At 40.4% G+C, this 14,882-nt stretch overlaps 1 protein-coding gene across 2 annotated transcripts in view; it reads left to right on the top strand.

Annotated features, from left to right (window-relative positions):
- The window catches only part of elapor1 (endosome-lysosome associated apoptosis and autophagy regulator 1), a 126,978-nt gene that overhangs the window by 81,513 nt on the left and 30,583 nt on the right, over window positions 1-14,882 (top strand). For both annotated transcript variants that reach the window (XM_048553234.2, XM_048553235.2), the window contains 3 exons: window positions 1,060-1,165; window positions 7,708-7,845; window positions 12,768-13,031. In XM_048553234.2, coding sequence (XP_048409191.1) covers window positions 1,060-1,165; window positions 7,708-7,845; window positions 12,768-13,031 — 508 coding nt within the window. The remainder of the gene's footprint in view (window positions 1-1,059; window positions 1,166-7,707; window positions 7,846-12,767; window positions 13,032-14,882) is intronic.

Here is a 14,882-nt window from a genome sequence, read left to right on the forward strand (position 1 = left end):
AACCTGCACATCTTCAGACTTTGGGAGGAAACCCATGCAGACACGGGGAGAATGTGCAAACTCCACACAGAAGCTGAAATTGAACCCAGGTCCCTGGTGCAGTGAGGTAGCAGTGCTAACCTCTGTGTCACCGTGCCGCCCCAAGTGTAAGGAGCTTGGCGTTATAAATCTCCTTTGCCCTTCACTATACATTGGAACTATAAAGGGGCTATTGGTACCTGTAACATGAATATATTTTTCTGGGAGTTCAATTAAACATCATGTTCAAGGGAGAAGCTTGTACTTGTAGTGCGCCAGTTACTTATTCTGTGGAGAAATAGCAGCAATTCTTTTCAAGAAATTTCCTTGTAAGTGTAAGGTGAGGGTAGAGGTCAAACTTAGGTTTTCCTAGATGACCTTGGCAAGGAGTAGGTGCAAAAACAATGCTATAACCATGTCGATTTAAATAAATATCCTTAAATGGAAGTTCATTTATAATAGCAGACATTTGATGACAGGACCCAAATGCTGGAAAATTTAACTTATTTTGAAATAATTATATTTTGATAGGAAAACATGTGAAAGAGATCTGAATTCATATGATTATTTTTTAAAAGTGTGACTGCATAAAACAGAGAATATCATTTATTTTTAAAATGTATTTATGCATTTATATATTCAAAGTGAGAGGAGGAAAGTTTAAGGAAGGTATGCGTGGAAAGTTCTTTACACAGACGGTGATGGGTGCCTGGAACGCATTGCCAGCGGAGGTGGTAGACGCAGACACGTTAGTGTCTTTTAAGATATATTTGGACAGGTACATGGATGGGCAGGGAGCAAATGGACACAGACCGTTAGAAAATAGATGACAGGTTAGACAGAGGATCTTGATCGGCGCAGGCTTGGAGGGCCGAAGGGCCTGTTCCTGTGCTGTAGGTTTCTTTGTTCTTTGTTCTTTGTATCTCTTTATCATACAAAATCAGTGATATCATATTGAATGGTGTGGCAAACTTAACAAGCTATATGGTGTTCTCCTGCTCCTCTTTCTTATGATCTTGACACTCTTGATTTATTTCACAGGCCCCCACAGTCAACTGTAGAGAATCTAGACAACCCAGAAATTGCTCGGATTACTTTTATCTTTGAGACAGTGTGTGCTGCAGACTGTGAGTTATATTTTTTGGTGGTAAGTCATGCTGTGTTTATTTTTGCACTGAAATTGAATGGAGTTGTTATGCACAGCTTTACATAAGGTATGTTTGGGGATAAGCTTGATTTATTGAGGACTCTTGGATGAACGTGAATTTTTTTATATTGTGCAAAATCTTGAGGATGCAAATTAAAGTAATTTGTTGAAAGGTAACATTTAAGTGTCCAGGCAATTAACTCAAAAGTGATCTTTGTAGAATGCCATAATACAAGATACAAATACTTTATTCATCCCATATACATTTTAAACACATTTCAGATTATTTCAAATGAATGCAATACATAAGGAGACATAATTAAGTGGAAGTATGTGAAGACCCATGTTAAAACCAATTAGCCCTTAGTTAAAATGATTATATCATCTAATATAACTAAAGGCAAGAAGGACAACAAGAATAAATCTTTATGTGAAGGTTAGAAACTGGAGGGAAGAAAATAGAGATAATTTGACAATGTGGTGAGGAGATGGAATTGGCTGCCCTCTTTTTAACACTCATTTGGTCAGGTGCAGCAAATACTTTGATTTCTTTCTTAGCATGGACTATAATACTTCAAAATAAAATCTAATTAACTCAATCAAAATTAAGCTGCCAAATTACAATGTTTTCTTGAGTGAAAGAAAGAGGAAATTTATTACCTTAGAACACATAAAACAGAAATCCAATATCTCTGAACTGGTGGATTAGAAAAACAAATTATTTTAATTTTAAAAAGCACAAGCTTCATCGGCATGGAACCATGGATTGTGAGTGAGTTTCTTTATTTTTCTTTTGGAAGGTCAGAGCCTGATACTGTCACAGGTTGAGATATTCAACACACGATGAAAAAAAAGGACAATTATTGGGGCATGAAAACAAAGCTTGTTAAAATGAAATGGCAAGTTAGGTTTACAGATACATAAATAGAAATGAATGGCAAATATTTAATGTAACATTTCTGAGCGCAGAATAGATTCATTCCAACAAGTACAAGAAATTCCAAGAGATGGATGTGTTTGACTAGAAAGGTTAAGAGTAGTATTAAATATACAGAAAACACATATAATTGTGGAAAGGGAGGTCAGAAGACAGGACAAAATATCAAAAATGGCAAAGTACAAACAAAAAATTAAGAAGGAAGGAAAAATTACAGCACAGAACAAAACTAGCCAGAACTGTAAAATTTCATGGTAAGAGTTTCTGTAAATATTTTTAAAAGAAAAGTGTTAACAAAGTGAGCATTAGTCCTGTCGAAAGTGAGTATTAAGGAGAATCAAGTATAGAAAATAATAAGATCGCATTTCAATTAAACACTTGGAATTAATCGGGTATTTTGCATCAGTTTTCATTCTAGTGGTTACAAATAGGATCACATAAGCATCAATAATCCAGAAATGGCAGGGAGGGAGGAATTTAGGAAAATCTCAGTCACCAGAGAAGTGGCACTGAGTAAATTGTTGGATCTGTGGGCAGAGAAATGCCCGGGTCCAGATAGGCTTCATCCTAAAGCCTTAAAAGAGTAAATAAGATAGTCGATGCATGGGTTTTAATTTTTCAAAACTCTCTTGATCTGGGGATGATCCCATTAGATTGGAAGCTAAAAAATGTAGCTCCTTTGTACAATGGACAGAGACAGAGAGCAAGAATTTGCAGGGTGCCAAAGGAAAAGTGCAAGAAATTATTATTGAAGAAACAAGAGCTGGGCACCTAGAGAAGTTCAAGGTAATCAGACAGAGCCCACGTTGTTTTATGAAAGTGAAATCCTTATTTGCCCCAACTTTGAAGTTATTTGAGATGATAACGAATGCTATAGATATACCCTCCTTAGATTTCCAAAAGGTATTTGAGAAAATGCCACGTCAAAGTTTGTTGCAAGCAAAGCTCATGATATATGATAGAATGGCATGGAAAAAAGAAGCAGAAAGTAGCCATAAATGGATTTTTAATGTTGGCAAGATGTGTAGTTGGCAAAATGAGTAGTCTGCCAAATAGATCAGTGCTGGGACCTCAGCTGTTAAAAATGTAGAAAATTATTTGAATGAAGGGACATAAGGATTGTGTGTTGACACAAAGACACGTAGGAAAGTAAATTATAAAGAAGATGTAAGAAGGCTACAGAGAGATTTAGACAGGTTAAATGAATGTGCAAAGATGCAGCAAATGGATTATAATGTGGGAAAATGTGAAATTGTCCATTTCAGCAGGAATTATGATAAAGGAGAAACATTATCAAATCGCAGGAGATTGCAGAGAGATCTTGATGTCCTTATGCATGAATCACATTAGCAGATATAGCAAGAAATTAGCAAAGCTAATAGAATACAGCACTTTATCATTTGGAGAATTGAATGCAAAAGTAGAGAGGTTGACTTAAGACCATAAGACTATAAGACATAGGAGTGGAAGTAAGGCCATACAGCCCATCAAGTCCACTCCGCCATTTAAATCATGGCTGATGGGCATTTTAACTCCACTTCCCTGCACGCTCCCCGTAGCCCTTGATTCCTTCTGAGATCAAGAATTTGTCGATCTCTGCCTTGAAGGCATCCAACATCCCGGCCTCCACTGCACTCTGTGGCAGTGAATTCCACAAGCCCACCACTCTCTGGCTGAAGAAATGTCATCTCATTTCAGTTTAAAATTTACCCCCTCTAATTTAAAGGCTGTGCCCACAGGTCCTAGTCTCCCCACGTAACGGAAACAACTTCCTAGCGTCCACCCCTTCTAAGCCATACATTATCTTGTAAGTTTCTATTAGACCTCCCCTCAACCTTCTAAACTCTAATGAGTACAATCCCAGAATCCTTAGCCGTTCATTGTATGTTAAACCTACCATTCCAGGGATCCCAGTTGCAAACCATTTCCACTCCCCCTCCCATTCTTTAGATGGTATACTGCATCTACTGTACCCGGTGTGGCATCCTCTACATTGGGGAAACCAAGCGGAGGCTTGGGGACCGCTTTGCAGAACACCTCCGCTCAGTTCGCAACAAACAACTGCACCTCCCAGTCGCAAACCATTTCAACTCCCCCTCCCATTCTTTAGATGACATGTCCATCATGGGCCTCCTGCAGTGCCACAATGATGCCACCCGAAGGTTGCAGGAACAGCAACTCATATTCCGCCTGGGAACCCTGCCGCCTAATGGTATCAATGTGGACTTCACCAGTTTCAAAATCTCCCCTTCACCCACCGCATCCCTAAACCAGCCCAGTTCATCCCCTCCCCCCACTGCACCACACAACCAGCCCAGCTCTTCCCCTCCACCCACTGCATCCCAAAACCAGTCCAACCTGTCTCTGCCTCCCTAACCTGTTCTTCCTCTCACCCATCCCTTCCTCCGACCCCAAGCCGCACCCCCATCTACCTACTAACCTCATCCCACCTCCTTGAACTGTCCGTCTTTCCTGGACTGACTTATCCCCTCCCTACCTCCCCACCTATACTCTCTCCACCTATCTTCTTGTCTCTCTATCTTCGGTCCGCCTCCCCCTCTGTCCCTATTTATTCCAGCTCCCTCTCCCCATCCCCCTCTCTGATGAAGGGTCTAGGCCCGAAACGTCAGCTTTTGTGCTCCTGAGATGCTGCTTGGCCTGCTGTGTTCATCCAGCCTCACATTTTATTATCTTGGATTCTCCAGCATCTGCAGTTCCCATTATCTCTGATTCCAGGGATCATCCGTGTGAATCTCCACTGGACATGCTCCAGGGCTAGTATGAGCTTCCTGAGGTGTAGGGCCCAAAATTGGACACAGTATTCTAAATGGGGCCTAACTAGAGCTTTATAAAGCCTTAGAAGCATGTCGCTGCTTTTATATTCCAACCCTCTTGAGATAAACGACAACATTACATTCACTTTCTTAATTACGACTCTACCTGCAAGTTAACCTTTAGAGAATCCTGGACCATCACTCCCAGATCCCTTTGTACTTCTGCTTTGCAAATTTTCTCACCATTTAGAAAATAGTCCATGCCTGTATTCTTTTTTCCAAAGTGCAAAACCTCACATTTACTCACATTGAATTTCATCAGCCATTTCCTGGACCACTCTGCTAAACTGTCTAAATCTTTCTGCAGCTTCCCCACCTCCTCAGTACTACCTGCCTGTCCACCTATCTTTGTATCATCAGCAAACTTCGCCAGAATGCTCCCAGCCCCTTCTTCCAGATCATTAATATATAAGGTGAAGAAGTGCGGCCCCAACACTGAACGCTGCAGGACACTACTTGTCATTGGTTGCCATTCCGAAAAAGAGCCTTTTATCCCAACTCTCTGCCTTCTGTCAGACAGCCAATCCTCAATCCAAGCCAGTAGCTCACCTTAAACACCATGGGCCCTCACCTTGCTCAGCAGCCTCCCGTGAGGCACCATATCAAAGGCCGTTTGGAAGTCTAGATAGATAACATCTACTGGGTTTCTCTGGTCTAACATACTTGTTACCTCTTCAAAGAATTCTAACAGATTTGTCAGGCATGACCTCCCCTTACTAAATCCATGCTGACTTGTTCTAATCTGACTCTACACTTCCAGGAATTTAGAAATCTCAGCCTTGACAATGGATTCTAGAATTTTACCAACTACTGAGGTTGGGCTAATCGGCCTATAATTTTCCATCTTTTGCCTTGATCCTTTCTAAAACAAGGGGGTTACAACAGAAATTTTCCAATCATCTGGGACTTACCCTGACTCCAGTGACTTTTGAAAGATCACAACCAAAGCCTCCGCTATTTCCTCAGCCACCTCCCTCAGAACTCTAGGACGTAGTCCATCAGGGCCAGGAGATTTATCAATTTGTAGACCTTTTAGCTTTTCTAGCACTTTCTCTTTTGTAATGCCTACCATACTCAACTCTGCCCCCTGACTCTCCCTAATTGTTGGCATACTACTCATGTATTCCACTGTAAAGACTGACACAACGTCCTTATTAAGTTCTTTAGCTATTTCCTTATCTCCCAACACTAGCCTTCCAGCGTCAATTTGGAGCGGCCCAATATCTACGTTTGCCTCTCGTTTGTTTCTTATGTATTGAAAGAAGCTTTTACTATCATTTCTAATATTACTAGCTAGCCTACCTTCATTTTTGATCCTCTCCTTCCTTATTGCTCTCTTTGTTATCCTCTGTTTGTTTTTGTAGCCTTCCCAATCTTCTGATTTCCAGTGTTCCTGGCCACATTATAGGCTGTCTCTTTTTCTTTGATATATTTCCTGACTTCCTTTGTCAGCCATGGCTGTCTAATCCCACCCCAGATAATCTTTCTTTTCTTTGGGACTTAAGAGTGGCATGGTGCCTCAATGGTTAGCACTGCTGCCTCACAGCACCCAGGACCTGGGTTTGATTCCACCCTTGGGTGACTGTCCATGTGGAATTTGCATGCTGTCCCCATGTTTCCTTTGGGTGCTCTGGTTTCCTCCCACTGTTCAAAGATGTGCAGATTAGGTGGCTTGGCCATGCTTAAATTGCCGTATTGTGTCCAGGGATGTCTAGGTATGGTAATCTATAGAGATTAGCTATGGCATATACAAGGTGAGGGTGGGACTGGGTGGGATGCTTGTTGGAGGTTCGGTGTGGACCGAATGGCCTGCTTCCGCACTTGTAGAGATTCTATGACTTCAGGTATGTAAGTATAGTACTGCTGAGGCCACATCTGGAGGAATGTGTATGGTATTGATCACCTTATTTCAGGAAGGTTGTCCATGTGTTGGCAGTGTTGGAAGGAGTTCAGAGAAGGTTTACTAATATTGGGAATGAGTGGGTTGTCAAATAAGTGAAGGTTGGTCAGGCTAGGCTTGTATCCACTTGAGTTTAGAAGAGTAGCAGGTGACTTGTTGGAACTAAATAAAATCCTGAGGGGTCTTGAGATGGGAGATATTGAAAGGATGTTTCCTCTTACAGAAAAATGAACAACTAAAGGGTCACTGATCAAAAATCAGGGATTCTCCATTTAAAACAGAGATGAGATGACCTTTTTTTCCCTCTTAGAAGGTTCTGAATCTTCTGAACTGTCTTCCTGAAAAGGTTGTGGAATATTTTTATTGAATTTTTTTGAGGTAGGTGGATAGATTTTTGCTAAACAGGAGAATGAAAGGTAATCAAGTATATACGGGAATGTAGATTTGAGGTTAAAATCAGCTCGACCAAGATCTGATTGTGTGGCAGAGAATGCTCAAGGAGCTGATTGACCCACTCTTCATCTGTGTTTGTAAGTTTATACAATGTCAGTTCCAATATTACATTTAACTGTGACAACTGTTGAGGTGTTAATGCTGCCTGTGCCTTTGTGTGGAGACATAGCAAGTTACTTTTCTTTCAGACAGACTGATGTTACCAAGTACAAAGACATGAGCTTAGTCATGTCTTTACTCCCTATAACAAAGAGTTAACAAGCAGTGTGACATCATAAAGCAGGACAAAAAGGAACAATGTACCATGACAGTAATTGCTTATTGCATTTTAGATCGTGGGACAGTTCAGCCAAATGGAACATCATTTTTGGAGTATTTCTTCTTGTTGCAATCCTAAAATAATCTGCAAATATTTCAGGGACCTACTAAAGAAAATACAAGATCAGTGGAAGTCTGGAATGGCTCCAGGGAAAAGCAGTCCTACACATATATTATTGAAAGAAATACATCACTTGCTTTCATGTGGGCATTCCAACGCACAGCTTCATTTGAACAGGTATGCCTTGATAAGGCAATGAATCCTACATTTTTCACATTGTTTTATGATATATTAACAATTAATATTATGTTGGATCTGATATATGAACTAATATCTGATATATTATTATATCTTAAACATGCTGCATCTAATGCCTAAAATTATGATGTGGGGTCTTTAGTACAACATTTTCCAGTACATCGCCAAGGACCTAAAGAAAGAAGCTGGCCTATGTCCCACTTTCCTCAGGCTTTGGTTGATTATCATGCGTTCCAATTGTCTTCTGCTGGATCAGCTGAAATGTGCTAATGAGATTCTTAAAAATCTCAACGTAAATTGGCATTGGTGGAAACTGGTGTAAATTTTGACTTGTGTCATCTCAAGAAAATTTCAGCCCATAGATCCTATCTGTTTAGGGAGTCTTGTCATCCTCTTGGTAAATTGCTTTCAAGTGTGAGAAGTAAGCCATACTGTTGTTTTTTTTCAATGTTTATGTCCAGTGAGTTGGGTGTCTTGGACAGACCCAAACAGGCGGCGACACAGTAACTCAATAACTGTGGTGATATTACCACAAGACAAGATTTTCACCCTCATCTGGGAGGAAATCCTTCTGACAAAACCAGCCGTTAAGTTCAGAGATAGTAGGAACTGCCGATGCTGCGTCTGAGATAACAAGGTGTGGAGCTGGATGAACATAGTAGGCCAGGCAGCATCAGAGGAGCAGGAAAGCTGATGTTTCAGGTCTGGATCCTTCTTTGGAAATGCATTCATCCAGCTCCACGCCTTGTTATTTCAGCCTCGAAGATGGTTGGCTGCTATTTGGTCTCAGCAGCACCACTGGCCATAGTGGCCATTGTTAGAATTGCAGCCAGTCCCTAAGAATGTTCATTGTTGGAGCTGGAGAAAGCAGGAGAAGTACTGACTGGTCCAGACTGATAGGTCAGGAAAGGACAGTTCAATGGCGGGGGTAATGGGGAGGGGAAATGTGGGATTGTCTGGACCTCCAGGAAACCTGTATCAGAAGCACATCACCATCCCCCGAACCAGCTACCTGCCAACCCCACCTCAATCCCTCAGCCCCTTTTTAAATTGCGGTGAGACGGGTGCCAGAAAGGGCTCCCATAGTATTTTGCACGCTGCTCACCCCTAAGTCATTCTGAGTGCAGTGTGAAATTCTGCTCCAAATTTTCATAACCTTTTGAGTTAGGAGCTCCAAAGACACTTTGTTCATAAAATAAAAATCCATACATTATTGCTTTCAGTAAGGTTTATAGTCATGTTCCACCCTTGAGGGCAGCTGATTAATTTTCAAAGCCTGAGGCGGGGTTTCTGTGAACCATTTCAACAGCTGTGCTCTTCTATTGCAAAGTTTTATTCCAAACATGCATCATATAAAAAAAATCAGGATGTCTTATGAAAAAGATTTATAGAGAAACTTGGCATTGAGTATGGAGTTGAACTCTGCATGAGTTGCTCTGGATATATGGAAATCTTTTGCCGCTGGGATAGAATGCTGCATTAGGGACATTGCTTTGCTCTGCCTCTGTTTGTGGTATCATCATTTGTCATTCCAGCATCCGACATATATGTCCAATTTAGGACTGTCCCAAACTTCCATAAGAGACAGGAAAATGATAATGGTCAGGCCTATTTGTTTTCACGTGAATTCCTGTCTAGCAAGCCTGTAATGTTGGCATGATCCCTTTAGAACTTGACCTTGTTCAATCTTACATTTGTATTCTTAATAAACTTTGTTTGGACATTGATGCTTACTAAGTCCTCAGGTGATTCTGACAGAAACTGCATGACATCAAACTATTCGATTTAATAAGTTTAATATTTTGCCACTAATCTTAACACTTAAACCTACATGAGATGGAAAGAAGAGACATTTTTGAGCATCTTACAAGGTCAAAAAGCAAAGTTTTTTTTTGCTTTTTTTCTTTGTTCTCACATTTTCACTAAACTATTTCAAAATCAGTTGTCATCACAGATTCAGACATATGCAGGGCAATTTTAATCTTGCCTGCCAGTTAAAATATCCTGAGATATTTAAGCACTAATGATAAGAGGATGGCTAACTAATGGAAGAGAGAGAGTTGGGATGAAGAGGGCATGTTCAGGATTGCAACCTGTAACTAGTGGAGTGCCACGGGGATCAGTATAGGTGTACAGTAACCAAGTTTGCAGATAACAGAAAAATAATTGAAAATGTTACAAGGTGTATAATTAGGAAAAAAGATAGGCTAAGTGAGTGTGCAAAATTTGGCATTACTGACAGAAAAATCGATGGAGAAGACACAGAATATTCCAGAAGGTGTAACCTGTCTGTAAATTTGAGAGAATAAATCTATTATTTTGTTGTATAAGTGGGATTTGTCTTTATTGGAACAGCATAACATTAGAGTTTTGCATCATTTGGGAATAGTTAGTGGTTAGAATGGATTTGTTCGGTGCGTTAATAATTTAGTTAATTTGTTCATTGTTGAAGTTGGATAAATAAATTGTTATTTGTTGATTGCAAAGAGAGTGTCCGGGATTCTTTTGATTTAACCACTAGAAGTTGCTGAAAGACAAGTTACACCCCCTTTCACACTCCTGTTAACAGCAGCAGTATGGTGGCTCAGTGGTTAGTACTGCTGTCTCACAGAGCCAGGGGCCTGGGTCCGATTTCCCCTTCGGGCAACTGTCTGTGTGGAGTTAGCACATTCTCTCCCTGTCTGTGTGGGTTTCCTCTGGGTGCTCTGGTTTCCTCCCAAATCCAAAATGTGCAGAATAGGTGGATTGGCCATGCTAAATTGCCATAATGTTCAGGGATGTGAAAATTAGGTGCGTTTGGGGAATGGGTCTGGGTGGGGATGTTCTGAGGGTCAGTGCAGATTTGTTGGGCTGAAGGGCCTGTTTCCACACTGTCGCGATTCTATGGAATTATAGGGCAGGATGCTCCTCATTGGCTGTTTTAGCTTTGATTCTAAGAGGGTGGTCAACCTCTGCTTCCTAACAATTTCGATGAGAATGGAGTATAAAAATAGGAATAGAAAAAATGGAAGGAACTAGTCAGACCACAGCTAAAATAATGCAAACAGTTTCCAACCCCTTATGTGAGGATTGGAGGCAGTCCAATGAAAATTCACAAGATTGATTCTAGGTATGGAGAGATTGTCTTATCCAGAAAAGTTGAGTCATTTGAGTTTGTACTCATTGGAATTTAGAAAAATGGGAGGCTGTCTTATTGAAACTTTTTTTTTCTTCAAGGGTAGTGAATCTGGAATTCTTTACTATTAAGCAATGATGAGGCTGGTATATTCAAGGCTGAGGTAGGCAGGTTTCTAAATATTAAGGAATCAATGCTTATGGGGAAAAGGCAAGATAGTAAAACTGAGGACTATCAGATCAACTGTGATCTCATCAAATGGCAGAGCAGACTCAGTAGGCTGAATGGACTGTTTATGCTCCTACATCTTATGGTTTTATGTTATTCTCCTCCTATCACAATCTGTGATTATAACCTGCTGTTCTGAGTAGCATGTAGAGTCCCTGGTGGAGACTGGAGAGATCCTTCCATAATTATAGAGATCAGACTCCAATCGTATCAGCAAAAGAATAATACGGTGTCAGGCTGAGCGACTCTTGGTCATCAGCTGGAACCCAGTTAAAGATTGTGATAGAAACATCAGAACATGTAACTTGCCTGAAACTTTACCTTGGAAATAGTAATTTAAGTTTTTGGGCAGACATGATTTACTTATTTGGCATTAAGAGTTGTTACAAGTAAGGACTAGAAAAGTACTTATATGACATAGCAGAGTAGGGGTATAAAAGTGTGTCATTTGCTGAAGAGCATTTAATGAAAATATTAAAGGTAATTTTAGAAATATTTAATTTTATTGCAATGACCCTGTTTTGAATTCTTCCATTTGTGCGTTAGCTGTGTTTTCTGAGTTCTTTATTGAAAGCAGGCATCACGTCAGGGTCACCAAAGCTGATTGACTATCTGCGGCCTCAACTCCCCAATCTTCATCCAGGTATCAGTCTGCACTGAGCCTCATTTTCAGGACTTCGAAAGATAATAATTCCACTCTTTGGAGAGCCACTGGTACAAAGCCACATTGTAACAATATGGAATCCATTCGGACATCCACTGAGTCATCAAATATCTGGAGCAAGAAGAAGTAGCTCTAGCTTCATTTACTGCCCAACTCACATCACAGTCAATGGTTTCTCAATGAGACTATTGCATCTAATAAATTCAAATTTTGTAAGTGACAATATGCATGGCAGCATAAATATGACACTGTATTTGGCCAGCATTTTATTGCCTTCATGTGCTGAGGTGAGAGATGGAAGCTGCTGCTTAATCATGTGCAAGGTGATATAGTTTAGAGACGATGTCACTTTCCCCACTCCTGCTGATTAAGCCTGGGCTCCAGAACAGCCTTACTATCTGGAAGTGGCCTTATCTCACTGCTGCTAGTTGAATACATGGTCAAGCCACGTGGGCAATACACCAAATAAACATTAGTTAGTATACCCTCAATTGGCTGAGGGATGCAGAATGCTTCTATTTGTTCAGTCCATGCTCAGTGGAGATACCCATGAAAGGCATGGATAAAGACTTGCATTTGCCCTTCAAACATTGGCCCCGCTCCCCTCCCCACCTGGCTGCTGAGCCTGCTGCCCTTATCTTCAGTCCAAAATTCACCATCAGTCCTTCAGCCTGAGACTATAGTCGTACGAGCTGTGGCCACCACTTCCAGTGGCACTTTCCCCTCTCATAGACAGAAAATTCATTGTGACAGTGGTGAAGGGCAAAATGAGATGTCTGCATGTCTTTTTGAACAGATAGACAGTGCAATGAAGTTTCTACACAGCAAATAAATAGTCCTTTTTTTTAAAAAGCAGCATTAGTACATAATCAAGATGTAGCCTTTATATTTCAGAGTCGAGTGTATTCATCTGACGTTGCCAAAATTTACTCCATCAACGTGACCAACGTAATAGGCGGTGTGTCGTCATATTGTGGACCATGTGCGCTAGAATCAACCTCCTCTGGATCTTCTTGTGTGTCATGTTCACCAGGCCAGTACATAGACAAGGAGTCCAGTAAATGCCAGGCATGTCCACCACTTACACACCTCAAAGCTCATCATCATTACGGAAAAGAATCTTGCATTCCATGTGGACCAGGCACCCAAAATAATTTGGTAATCATTATTATTTACATTCCTGTATTAAATTAAGTTGGGACATCACTGCTATGAATATGATTAAACTCATTTTCAGGATCAAGCACATTTTGGTGTAGCTTCATGAAAGGCAGCACTAGACTGCCAGAACCCAACTGTCAGAAGAACATAGATAATGGGAACTGCAGATGCTGGAGAATTCCAAGATAATAAAATGTGAGGCTGGATGAACACAGCAGGCCAAGCAGCATCTCAGGAGCACAAAAGCTGACGTTTCGGGCCTAGACCCTTCATCAGACAGAAGGGTCTAGGCCCGAAACGTCAGCTTTTGTGCTCCTGAGATGCTGCTTGGCCTGCTGTGTTCATCCAGCCTCACATTTTATTATGTCAGAAGAACATCTCCACTTTTAACACCAGAATGCACAGTTTTCTGCTGCAGAGCCATGTTCTTTTGGAAATGCGTTGCCAGTTCTGAAACTCATAGAGCACACACACAAAAATTACAGGAGGGCTTAAGTAATGCATTTCATCAAGTGAGATATTGGGACCTGATGCCTTTGCTTTGGCTGTGGCGACGAGCATGTTATCAGTTATGGAGATACGAGGTTTACCCCGTCCACTCATACTCTGCGTTAATTACGAGGTCAGATAACCTAAACATTAGTAATCTTACAAATTGTGTCTGATGTAACTTAAAGGAATTCCCTTTAATTTTATACTACTTCCTTGAATCTTGTAGGTCCATCTGTAGAAGCACCTTAATTTTTTTTATCACTTTTCACTTTTCCCAACGTTTTTCAAAGCCTTCAATGGCCAGGTTTCAAAGAGGAATTACAAATATTTCTGTTTCAAAGTTATGTTCTTCTGTAACAATGGTTTCAGGCATGAGTGCAACCCCAGTGTACAATATGTTGGTATACTGAGCTGCAGTAACTTGGAATGCTGGAACATCCTGTACCTGCAAGACTGACAGTAAGGTGATACACATTCCCTGAGTTGGGAGAGGGAGCAGTATTTAGATATTTATTCATGTCTCAAAGTGGTGTGATTGGGTTGGTTGCACATCTTCACAGTTGGTGAAAGCATCAGGGATTCTATTAGAAAGATGAGGTGAATATGGAATTGAGAATGAGACAAAAGATAAATAAATATACTTTTAAATGTGATCACTTCATATTTTTATCCAATGTATTATGTGTACAATAATTCTTGAAGATCAATAATTCTTCAATTGTTGATTATATCAAGACCAATATGTGAAATAGTATCTGCTGAAATGATGTCGTATACCATCAGGTACTTATAAATTCAGTATATGAACCATTTGTTCAAAACAATTCTACCAAGGTGAATCCCTTTGTCTGATTAATTGAGAAAATGAAGTGAATTAAGAGAGAATGACTAGATGATGCTTGCTGAGGGTTTTAACAGCCTGAAGATTTCAAGAGGTCAGAAAGACTGAGAGAAATGAAGCATGTTTTGAAGCTTGGGATAAGAGATGGGATTAGCACAGTCAGGATAAATCTAAAGAGATGTAAGAAGATGTTTTACTATGCATTTGGGGCTTAGAAGAAAAATGACAGGAAAGCTCAGAGAAAAGAGAATTTGCATTTGTAGTACCATTTCCTCCCCCTCTTCAGGCATTGTGCACCTTCTCTTCAAGCCTGTCATTTTCATTTTCCTCTACAAAACCTCAGATCTGGCCCCTCTATCTTTAGACCAGATGCCCATTTGCATCCTCCTTTTCATCTCCAAAATCCTTGAATTTGTTGTTGCTTCCAAAATCTATCAGTAGTTCTCCTGCAAATCCATGTTAAACCCTGTATGCAGAGAATGTTGTACAATATTTTATATCTCTAATGACCAGGA

The sequence above is a fragment of the Stegostoma tigrinum genome, chromosome 21 (genome assembly GCF_030684315.1).
Source record: "Stegostoma tigrinum isolate sSteTig4 chromosome 21, sSteTig4.hap1, whole genome shotgun sequence".
Lineage (NCBI taxonomy): Eukaryota > Metazoa > Chordata > Chondrichthyes > Orectolobiformes > Stegostomatidae > Stegostoma > Stegostoma tigrinum.